This window comes from Esox lucius, chromosome 19 (genome assembly GCF_011004845.1).
Source record: "Esox lucius isolate fEsoLuc1 chromosome 19, fEsoLuc1.pri, whole genome shotgun sequence".
Classification (NCBI taxonomy): domain Eukaryota; kingdom Metazoa; phylum Chordata; class Actinopteri; order Esociformes; family Esocidae; genus Esox; species Esox lucius.
This window is the reverse complement of record NC_047587.1, coordinates 26,760,478-26,770,904: the sequence shown is the minus strand read 5'-3', so window position 1 is coordinate 26,770,904 and position 10,427 is coordinate 26,760,478. Positions and strand designations below refer to the sequence as shown.

At 43.1% G+C, this 10,427-nt stretch overlaps 1 protein-coding gene across 3 annotated transcripts in view; it reads left to right on the top strand.

The window, feature by feature from the left end:
- Positions 1–692: 692 nt before the first annotated feature.
- znf423 (zinc finger protein 423) overlaps positions 693–10,427 on the top strand; it is a 120,988-nt gene continuing 111,253 nt past the window's right edge. For 2 of the 3 annotated variants that reach the window (XM_029115082.2, XM_029115081.2), the window contains exon 1: positions 693–1,687. In XM_029115082.2, coding sequence (XP_028970915.1) covers positions 1,648–1,687 — 40 coding nt within the window. In that variant the 5' untranslated portion in view covers positions 693–1,647. The remainder of the gene's footprint in view (positions 1,688–10,427) is intronic. The other variant, XM_029115083.2, reaches the window with a different exon arrangement.

Sequence of the window (10,427 nt, the reverse complement as noted above, 5' to 3'; positions counted from 1 at the left end):
CCAAGTTATCCATGACAACGCCCGTGCAGCTCTAGTTCGGTCAAAGAGTACACTGGGCAGGAGAGAAAAGAACAAAGCACCACGTGATTTAAAATATTTCAGCCTCATGTCTTTTTCTGTAGGGGACACGAATTCTAGGCCTGCTAAACTAGGAAGCCTTTGAATTGCGTTTACATATAGGCTACTCAAATCGAATTATGGTAGGAAGTTCAGCGGCTTGGAGTGCCTTTGGTTTTGAAAACATATTTTACTGTAACAGCCCGTTTACGATTGTGGCTACTGTGAGGGGCCAAAACCAGAAAAATGGTACACGATTTCTTTCACTCAAATGTATTAGAATTCTGGTGAATTAAATAAAACATGCTTGTAATTGGCTGCATTTAAATCCATTGTGCACCGTTATTATGGACAAATGATTGCCCAATCTTGTCAAAGAAAGTAGCTATGAAGTATTTATATATAGGCAGTGGTAAAACAGGTTGCGTTTCACGACCACACTGTCAACAAAAACATTTAAACATCACTGACAATCGTCACCCCTGGTGAGAAAGTGGTGGAGGAGTTAAAATGTGAGGATCGAAAAGACGATACAACAGAATCCAGTCCGTATTTTTCATGCGCGTTGCGGAGTTGCTCGGAGCTCCATGTTTTGGCCCTGATCCGTGATCCAAGTCAAGCTGTAGTTTCCATGGCTGACCATGGTTTGGTGCTGTTGGCTCTCTCTGTCTGCTCAACCCAGGCTGTGCAGAGCTCCCTGCGGGATCAGAGCGCTCCCCCGCCGGGACCCTACTCTCACATCCTCCTGCTGGGACACGGCTACATTTCCAGCCAAGCCTGGCTTTATTATGTGTGTCTGCGCTGCAGCCCCGCCAGCAGTCGGATCGGGAGGCGGAGGGAAGACCAGAGTCAGGACAAAGAAAAAGGGAGAGAGAGGCTAGCGATCGCAAACATTTGACTGGTGTAAGGAATTAAAAAGGGAGATATATAAACAAATCCCTAGGGGTGAAAATGCTGGCTACGGTTGCATTGCCCGTGCCACCTTCTGAAAAATAACGGACGGAGGGAGGTTCGGTGTTTGCAAGATCAGGAAGAAAGAGACGTAGTTCCGAGAACTGCACCAACAAAACATCAAGACGAACAGGAGGAAAATAACAAAAACGTTAAGTTTTTTTTAACTGAATTGTTTTATTGTATATTCAAGATAATCACAATATTTGGACGTATTGGCACCTTTCTAACGGCCGATCAGGTGTTACCGCATGGCTGTCATTTTGGCTTTGGCTGCTACTTGAAACTCAGACTGCCGATAAAGTCGAGCTATCGCCAACGTGTGTATCAATGTAAAGGAACAAAAGATACCTTCGCTACGGACAGCAGGAGAACGACAAGTTATTTCGTTTAATCTACAGGTTGAGTCCAGCTGAAGAAGTTAAATTGCTGGAGTAACCGGACGGTGCGCCTCTCTACAGTTCCTAATTGTACCCACCTCTTTAACTGGACTATAGGCTACTACCAGAGACAGAAGTTGCCGCATTGCAACAGGCAAAGAAGTGATAAAAAAACGCCAACTGAAGTATTGATCTGTATGACTGTATTCACAAAGCATTAGCGATCGATACAAATAGAAATTACTATCACAAACCAGAGATGTCTAGACGAAAACAGGCCAAACCGCGCTCCGTAAAAGGTAAGTGCTTTTTAATGGAGAGATGGAGGACTAACACACGTAGAAGCATGACCAATTAGATTTCATGGCTATCTTTGGCGGGTACTGTCAAAATCCAAAATGAAATAGCTTCACTGTTGTTTTTATTATCTAGATTTTGTCAACCTTAAGGCTAAGTAACATAAAGAAAAAACGAGAATGTAATACCGCCTGGGCCTACTCTGTAGTAATAAAATAGTCTCTCAGGTGTTCCCTGGTCAATTAATTACTTAATTGATTGATTGTAAATTATGACCACTGACGAGACTGCAACCTGTTTGTCATGAGGAACTTTCCATCTGAATATGGTGTGCATATATATGGCTTGAAGCCCAAGCATGTATACAGTATGAAAACAAATAATGTGGCGCTCCATTACCTGTTACAGATCAAAACCATACATGACTAGATTTCACAAATGTTTCAACATATGTGTACTTGGTATACTATCTTTGTTCTGCATTTGGCCAAAACATTTATCATCAAAATGTCTTTGTTCAGTGGCAGGGTGTTCATTTATATTTACAAAATCACTCTGTTAAAGCAAAAGTTTTGGTCCGTGAAGTACTTTTGCAATGTGTATACTGCCATCTAGTCTATTTGGTGGTGTCCACCTGAAAAAGCTGTGTATCAAGATGACACTCACCTGTCTCAGTCAGAGAAATATGTAGACAAGATGGCTGCTTACAGTTTTGGATTACTTTATTGAGCAAATCATTTATTTGTTTTAATAATGTATGCTTTTCTAAATTCAAATTCAAACTAACTCTGCAACTGGACACGAACATTTCTACGATACTTCTTTGGTTATTAATAAAAAGAAATAATAAATTGCTGAAATATTTATGGCAGTGTTTATGAAGGGTCTACCCGTAACATGAAACACCCCATCCCCTCTCTCATACTGTAGCTAATGCATTCCCATATCTTGATCATTGTTATTTTCTTTGCCATGATTATGGGGTACATTGGGCTGTGTTTAATCAGACGGACCATGGCATTTTGTTGCTGATCAGTCATTTTCTAGGGACATTCAGTAGGATGGCATCCCTCCACTGAGGGAGAAGATAGTGGGGCATTACAGACGGGCGAGGGGCATTTGGCTTGTTTTGTCTCTTTGGAAACCAGATGGGCAATTGGGTGGCCCATGTGTTACAGAATGATTACCCTCCCCCAATAATATTATTTTTGTTCTATGTAAGTGATGGCAACATGGATTTTTTTTAAAAGCCTACATTGTTACAATTCTTGTTATGTTTCTTTTATGTTGTTGTTATTGAGTTGTTCTCTCTGTAAAAGGCAGGTCATGGTAAATTGAAGCTGTGTTTGGGACCACAGTGGTTGGTCTAAGTCACCAGGGACTTTGTCACATTATCTACCTGGACTTTTCCTATCAGATTAAAAGCATAGAAATTCAATGAACAGATCAGACGAAACATGATTTGAATAGGGACTACGGTTCAAATAATTGCGTTGAATTATCTTACACTAGATTGAATCCTAGTTTCTCAAAAACTGTCCCCAAGCTTGCTGTCACAACCTCTCGCGATGCTTTCGGGCTCCCTAGGAAAATAGATTACATTTAGGCCGAATGTGTGACAAGACATCACTTGATTATTTCAACATTACCTCACATTAATGGCAGAAACGGTAGCACATGCCATTTCCCTGGGTGAAGAAGGCTCATTTTTGTACTGTTTTGTATCCTGAGTATGCTCTGAAGCTCTAGCCGGTGGCTTTGAATAAACAAAGCTTATGCTTAGTCAGTGATGCACAGCAGCCAGAGGCCAAATGTATGTGTAACTAAAATGTGTTTTGTTGCTATCTCCCCGCAACACCTTGCCCACTGACTGGCATATTCTCAAATTATGAGTGAGCATCAGAGTGATACAAGGCATGCACCAGGGATTATTGATGTTTTTATGTCCCGTTGTCTCTCACCTGCTCACTCAACTCCAAAGAGTGCCTGTCAGTGCCAAAGCGGTTTTGCTACGCGCACACTCACACACACACACACACCCACACATAAACACAGCCAGCTTTGACGACAAAGGATTTGAGGAAAACACAGATCCTTATTATCATGTGATGTTTGCAGTGTTAGGATTTTTTAATCTTAATTGTAGGTGGCTAATTGAGGTTGCTTTAATGGCTGTGATTGGCTGTTTTACTGACGGGGTGGGGGCAGAGGAGAGGAGAGTGTAAGGAGCGGGTTCACATCAAAATGTTATTTATCTCGATGAGTCCCTTTTTAATGTGCGTCTCTGCGTAAAGTGCCTGGCCGTGGCCTTCCTGTTTCATATATCCCCGTCCCCAAGAGGAGTTCATGCATTATGTAGTGATGATTATTACTTAATTACACATTAATAAATCCTCTTCATTTGCAGGACATTAAGCGTGAATGAGTGCACATGACAGGCAGGGAGCGGGAGAGCACTTATTTCTTCTCCACAGCGTTGTTTACAGTCAATCAAATCAAATGGGACCTTTAACCTGGGACGGGGAGACAGAGACGTTAGAACAAGCTTGGCTAATGCTGGCTGAGCGAGAGGAGATCTGAGGCTATAATGGCATCATTTCCACTCCAACTACCCGCTGTGTTGCCCCCTCATTCCACACCAGATTCCTCCAGTGCTGCTCTATTTACACTAGGTTCTCCTTTGAATTGTGAGTGCTTCTAAGACCCTGAGCAATATCGAAACATCTGAATCAATTGATATCTCCATCTGGCTTACCGTCCTTTTTTACTACCTGAATTTTGTATCGATATTATTAATTTAGCAATGTATGTTGATGTTTGTACAGTTGTATTATTTGTTTTTTATGTATTTTATTTTGTAATTACCTCAGAAGCAACACTGTGTTGTTTAGGTGTCGGTTAGTGTTGTGTAGTTTGCATTTGAATTGCTTCGCAGTTATGCACAATGCGTAGGGACTACTGTTATTAAGGTTTTATTATAACAAATATATAAATTAATTCCAATGCAATTCCATATCAGTAAGTAAAGTATAACTTTAAAGCCCATACTGTGACACAGGTAACTTAATGTCCACTTAAGCGTGACTTAGCCTGGTATTTTGGATGGATATAATTTCGTTTTCCCTTAAAGTCTGCGTGCGTTTTCGGCGGTATGTCTCTGTCGTTCCTCCAAACACACAGCTTTCCTAAGTCCATCTGTTTTTACCAGTAAATGGCTTTTTTATTGTCACCTAGGCTTTTGGCAGCAGAGCCAACATTTCATTGGTCAACAGGCTGTTATAAAACCTTGAAGTAATTTACCACAGCGCCGAAAGAGTGAACAGTGCCCAGCTTGCTCCCGTCTTTATTCTAGTGTGTGTGTGTGTGTGTGTGTGCGTGTGTGTGTCTGGTATCTTACGTTGACATAGACACAGTGATAATTTTCGGTGCCTTTGTGTTTGCTGTATTTGGCCAGGAAATGTTGCATATGTTTTTGAATAGATCACTGTATCTACTGGTACTACTGGTAGGTGAAGAACAACACAGATTGTTCAGTGACTACACAGCAGGGTTAGCAATTTCTGTCTTGGTATTTTTCTATGGTATTACAAAAAAGTAATTGGCCATTGTTCAGCCACAGCGGCAATCTATTTTTATATAGAGCATACTGGTTTCCACAATATAACACGTATTTTGCATTAGCTTCAGGATTGGGAAGCAGGGTTACTTCTTTATGGTGAAGTGCACAGTAGCCCTCAACATAGGAAATGGAATCAACAGCTTAAAGTGGTCAGATGCTTAGAGTAAACGTTGCTTGAGAATCAGTCCATTGTAAACAAGAGAATATGTCTGATTCTTCTTCCTTCCTTCCTGTAATGTAGTCTTGCTCTACAGCGATCCCTACTGCCATGGAGATTTGTGCCTGTGTGTGTGTGTGTGTGTGTGTGTGTGCCCAGCCCGGGTGAGCTCCCTTGTGGCCAGTGTGTCTGCCAATGACAACTCCTTATCAGCAGCCTGCCTGCCAGTGTGTATGGAAGGATCTGTCTTAATGGAAGCGCTCAGTCGTAGGCTGTGCCATTGTATCGGCTTAGCACCAGGGTTTATCAGCACTCTGGACTTACTGGGCCGGAACTGCCACCCGCTCAGGACCCTCTCCATCCCGCTCAGGACCCACTCCACCCTGCTCAGGACCCACTCCAGCCTGCTCTTCCTTTCTGAAGTGCCAACGATGCCGGGGTGACTTCTGCTGTTAATTCGGTGTGTATGCTTGGTTCCCGCTCACCCCCCCCCCCCCCACACACACACACACACACACACAACGACGTCGTCTCCCTGGGGGGGTTTGCATTCGCAGAGTCATCCGCTCTCAAACTTTGATTGTTCTGCGGCATTGGGCGGGTTGGAATGCATGTGAACAGCGTGCTCAGAGAGTTGTGTTCAGATCTGCTCCTTCCTGTGCAAATGGCGTTTTATAGCAGCGTTTCTGTCACTTCTACCTGGGGACCCCCAGATGTTTCCCCATTTCATTGTAGCCCTGAACTAGCTCACCTGATTCTCTTATTCCGGGTTCGAAGATTTGCCGACAAGTTGAATCCAGTGGGCAAGCTTTGGGATGGTTCAAATACCTGTAACGGCTGGGATCCCCAGAGGATCCCAGAGGATCCCAGGATCCCAGAGAGGTTCGCAATCCGTTTCTGTACAGGACCACGGCGTCTGACTGGCAATTGTCTCTCTCTCCCTTATATGCCAAATGTGTGATTAAATATGATTAGATTTTTTTGTTTCATGTTGGGCGCTTCTATTTCAGTCCATGTTAACCTCAGGGCCCGTTGAATGGCCCACCTGTTGTTTGATGTTGAACCAGGCTGATCTGTGGCAGACACCCAGAGTTAACCGACCTAAATGACTGAGAAGGTCCGCGCTCCGTAAACGGGCTACGTCAAGCCCAGCTCTTTGTGTTGGCCAGCGAGCGTGTGAGTGAATGTGGTAATGGGTTTTATGTGTAAATGTCAGTGCGGCGTCTCCAGTGTGGCCAAAGCCTGTGCTTGTGACCCAGCTCTGCTTCGACCTCAGAGAGAGAGAGAGAGAGAGAGAGAGAGAGAGAGAGAAGGCAGAACCATGAACATTCTGGAGAATTGCTACAGGAGCCAGAGCACTGCTGTTTGGTCTCATTTATCCTCTTTTGTTTCTCCTTCTGTCTTTTCCTCTGTTCATCACACCCAGTCTTCCTCAGCGTTCTCCTCCGTCTACTTGGCCCTGTCTGTTGTCCATCAGACTGTTTGTTCTCCACACTCCGGGCAGCTGCTCCTCGACCCCACAGTGTCGACATTGGCTGTACATTAAACATAAGCAATGGGGGCAATTAAACACCTCTACCACACCTGGCTGATGCATATATTTATTGGGCAGCCTCCCCCTTGGAAGAGTCCCAGCTCTGATGATTAAAGGCGGGTTGTTGAGGAGGGGGATGGAGACTGGGTGGGTGGGGGGGGGTCTGATGCTGAAGTCATTAACTTAGAGCTTCAGTCCCGGTTTGACCCCTGCCGACCCCTTTTGCCTACCTTGACCTCTGACCAGTGGGAGCCTGGCCCTGGATCCTGGACCCTGTCTGGGTTTTTCCCGGGTCCTGCCTTGGGGTGCACAATTAATCAAATTCACAAAACTGTTCAATATTGAACAGATATATGATACTGATACTTTGCGATGTTAGGAGCACGCACCAGCATGCGATATGTTTTAAACACATCTCCGCTGCTTGTCATGTCAAACCTCATCGTTTCCCCCACCTCTTGTGGCTGCTTCCGGCACACACCAAGACCTTCCTTTATATCCCTTTTCACGTAAGAATGGCGAGGTGTTTGCTGTCCCAATGTTTGTGTCACGCACGTTTTATTAGAGGCTACTGTAGAAGGAAATGCTCAGAGGCTGGGAGACTGCGGGTTTGTCACGGTCAATTACATTCAGTGACGTAACCAGGACTGAGGAGATGTCTAACACAGGCTGAAATGATTTAATAACCAAAATTTAAAACAACTCTGTAAATGATGTTTACTTGTTTAATGAGCCAGTCTTATTCATGTCATTTTACACCAAGCTACAGTATCTGGCTCAGTATGGCCATAAATATATGAAGTTTGACAATATCACAAACGGTTAAATATTAACGCTGCCATTACAAACATTGTTAAGAGTTTTCATGAAGCCAGCTGCCTTGACTGTCGCGACTTCTGCATACCCCCTGACAGAGCTACAGTGTATGTGTTATTACAGCTATAGTGACATCACGGAGAAACACTTTGATGTACAGATTGATTTCCCGAAGCATGAACAGCTCAGCTAATTATGACAGCTTTGTTATGGCTAACATTCATGAGCTTACTTAAGCATGCATTATCATACCGTTTCATATTAACTGTTAACTTGCTGTCCAGCTATGCAAGTATGAGAAACATTAATCAAGTTTTGACAATTCTCAAACATTTAACGTTCAGTTAGAGATGGACGTTGGTGTAGACTGGTATACTACTGGTTAACTAAATGTTGGATTGGTCAGTACCTACAGAATGGTATTTAGCTAGTACTTACTGTGCAGTATGGGCTTGAATTGAAAATGCGTATTATGTTTGTATTATTACAGAATGGGCCACTGGTGGTGTTTAGGCTTGGTATGAATGGGGTATTATTCTCCTTACTGTTAGGTTCACTATGTTTGCTTGTGGCTAAAATATATATATATATATTTCTATAACTACTGACCAAGAACAATATTTGCAATAATTTGTAGACATTGGAATTTGTGTGCAACTTTTGTCCTGCCTGAGTTCTTCCTGGGTCTTGTCTGGGTTCTGTTTAGGTTCTGGTCTCCTAAGTATTGGCCTGTCAGATCTGTATGGGGAAGCATTTGAAACAGTCCTGGTTAGGTGCTGAGAGACATACTGACTGTACTCGTGCACAAAACACACGAAAAAAGAGCTTCCTTCTGCTCAAGCTATTGATTCCACTGTGCCTAGAAATTTTCCTCTAAATAGCATTTAATTAAAAACGGAGAGAAGTTTCTCCAATGGATGGAAAGCCCTGGGCTGTGTGTATACATTAGCTTTGTTGGGTTATTAAATCTCTCTTTGAATCATTGAACATTAAGTACATTCAGGACGGTCTCCAAAACCCCCACTTCCTTCAAGTGTGATATGCTAATGATGTACAGAATATTGTTATATTTTAGTAATTATTAGCAAAATATCACCCAACTGGATGAGAATATTATAAAACTCTTATTTTAACAGCAGTACGTCATACAGCTTATTCTTTTCAATATGTTTCAGTGGTCCAATATTTATCTTTGTCCTGCTGCTTGGGCTTTTAAGCCCGGACTACCTGTTTGCATCCACCAGCGCGAAAGTGCTTGTCTCCACCATGGCAGAGACTTTGCTATTGTATAACCTGCATGAAGTCATGGTTAAAAGCATAGTGAAAGAGTGCATAGTCTTTTGAGCTATAATAGAATTTTCTGAAGAGAAGATTTGTGTTTCCAGAAAGACTCTGCTTCCAGTATTTTGCTGTAGAGTGTGTCTGTACAGCTCCCAGTGTCGTCTCCAAATTGATTTAAGCCGTGAAGCAGCCTTTCTTTATGCCGGGGCTAGACACTCACCTAGAAACTTGTATCGCATAGGAGTACTTAGCTCAGACAGAATTAGCCCTTATTGTATGGCATTCTTTTATGCTGGCCCCGCAACCTCTGAGAACGGCTAGTCCCTTATGAAGTCACTTGTGTTTTTCTGATTTCTTTTCATTCAATTCGTCTGTCAGAAGCCGAGCACCCCCCACCGAGGCCAGAATAATACGCCTTGCAAAGGGGAGGGGGAGGAGGACGGAGGAACAATTAAAGCCGCTCTTTATTTTAAGGCAAAAATAAAAAAGAATTCACTAAAATTACTTTTAAAACGTGCACATGAGGTGTTTTACTTTCTGGTTCCCGGCGCATTCCATACATATTGTTGGATTTTGAGCTACGTACAGGTAGTTTTCCCATGAGAGAAAGGGTGAAAAGGTTTTCTCTGTCTTCTCTCTCTCGCTCAGAGAGTGTGTGTGTGTGTGTGTGTGTGTGTGTGTGTGTGTCTTGTCCAGATCTAACACATCGGTCCACTGTAGTATTTTATGCATTACAGGTTGGTATTATAGTAAGTGTTTGGAGTTGGGGTTAGTGTAAGTTTAGGTATGAAGGTAAGGATCTTGGTTAAGGGTTAGGTTTAGGGGATACAGAATGTGGATATAGGGTTTATGTTCTGCAAAACAAGGATTGAATAACATTTCTCTGTGTGTTGGAGAGAACTTATGAAACCGGAAGTGCTTGTGTCCGTATGGTAAGATGTGTTAAGATGACAAGAAGGAGGGCCTCTCACTCCTCACTGATCCCAGTTTGAGCTCAGTGTTATTCAAGCTCCAAGGCCACGAGTGACTGGAGGCCTCTGGTGAGAAGCTGTTTGGTGGGAGGCCAGGGTGCAGACGTAAGACAGAGAGAAGGAAGAACCAGATCTCTCAATCTCCACTCTGGACCTCCAGGCCAGGTCCACTCTGTATTTACATTACAACTCTCCAATCAAGTACTTACTTAGACCTGGGACACCAGGTGGGTTCAATTAATGAAAATAATGATGATGTAGAACAGAACAGAGTTGAATAGCCCTAATACACAGATCTGTTCATGTCTTTAGCTTTAGTCTATGGCCTTCTGTCATGGCGGCATCTCCCTGTAGGCTGCTTGTC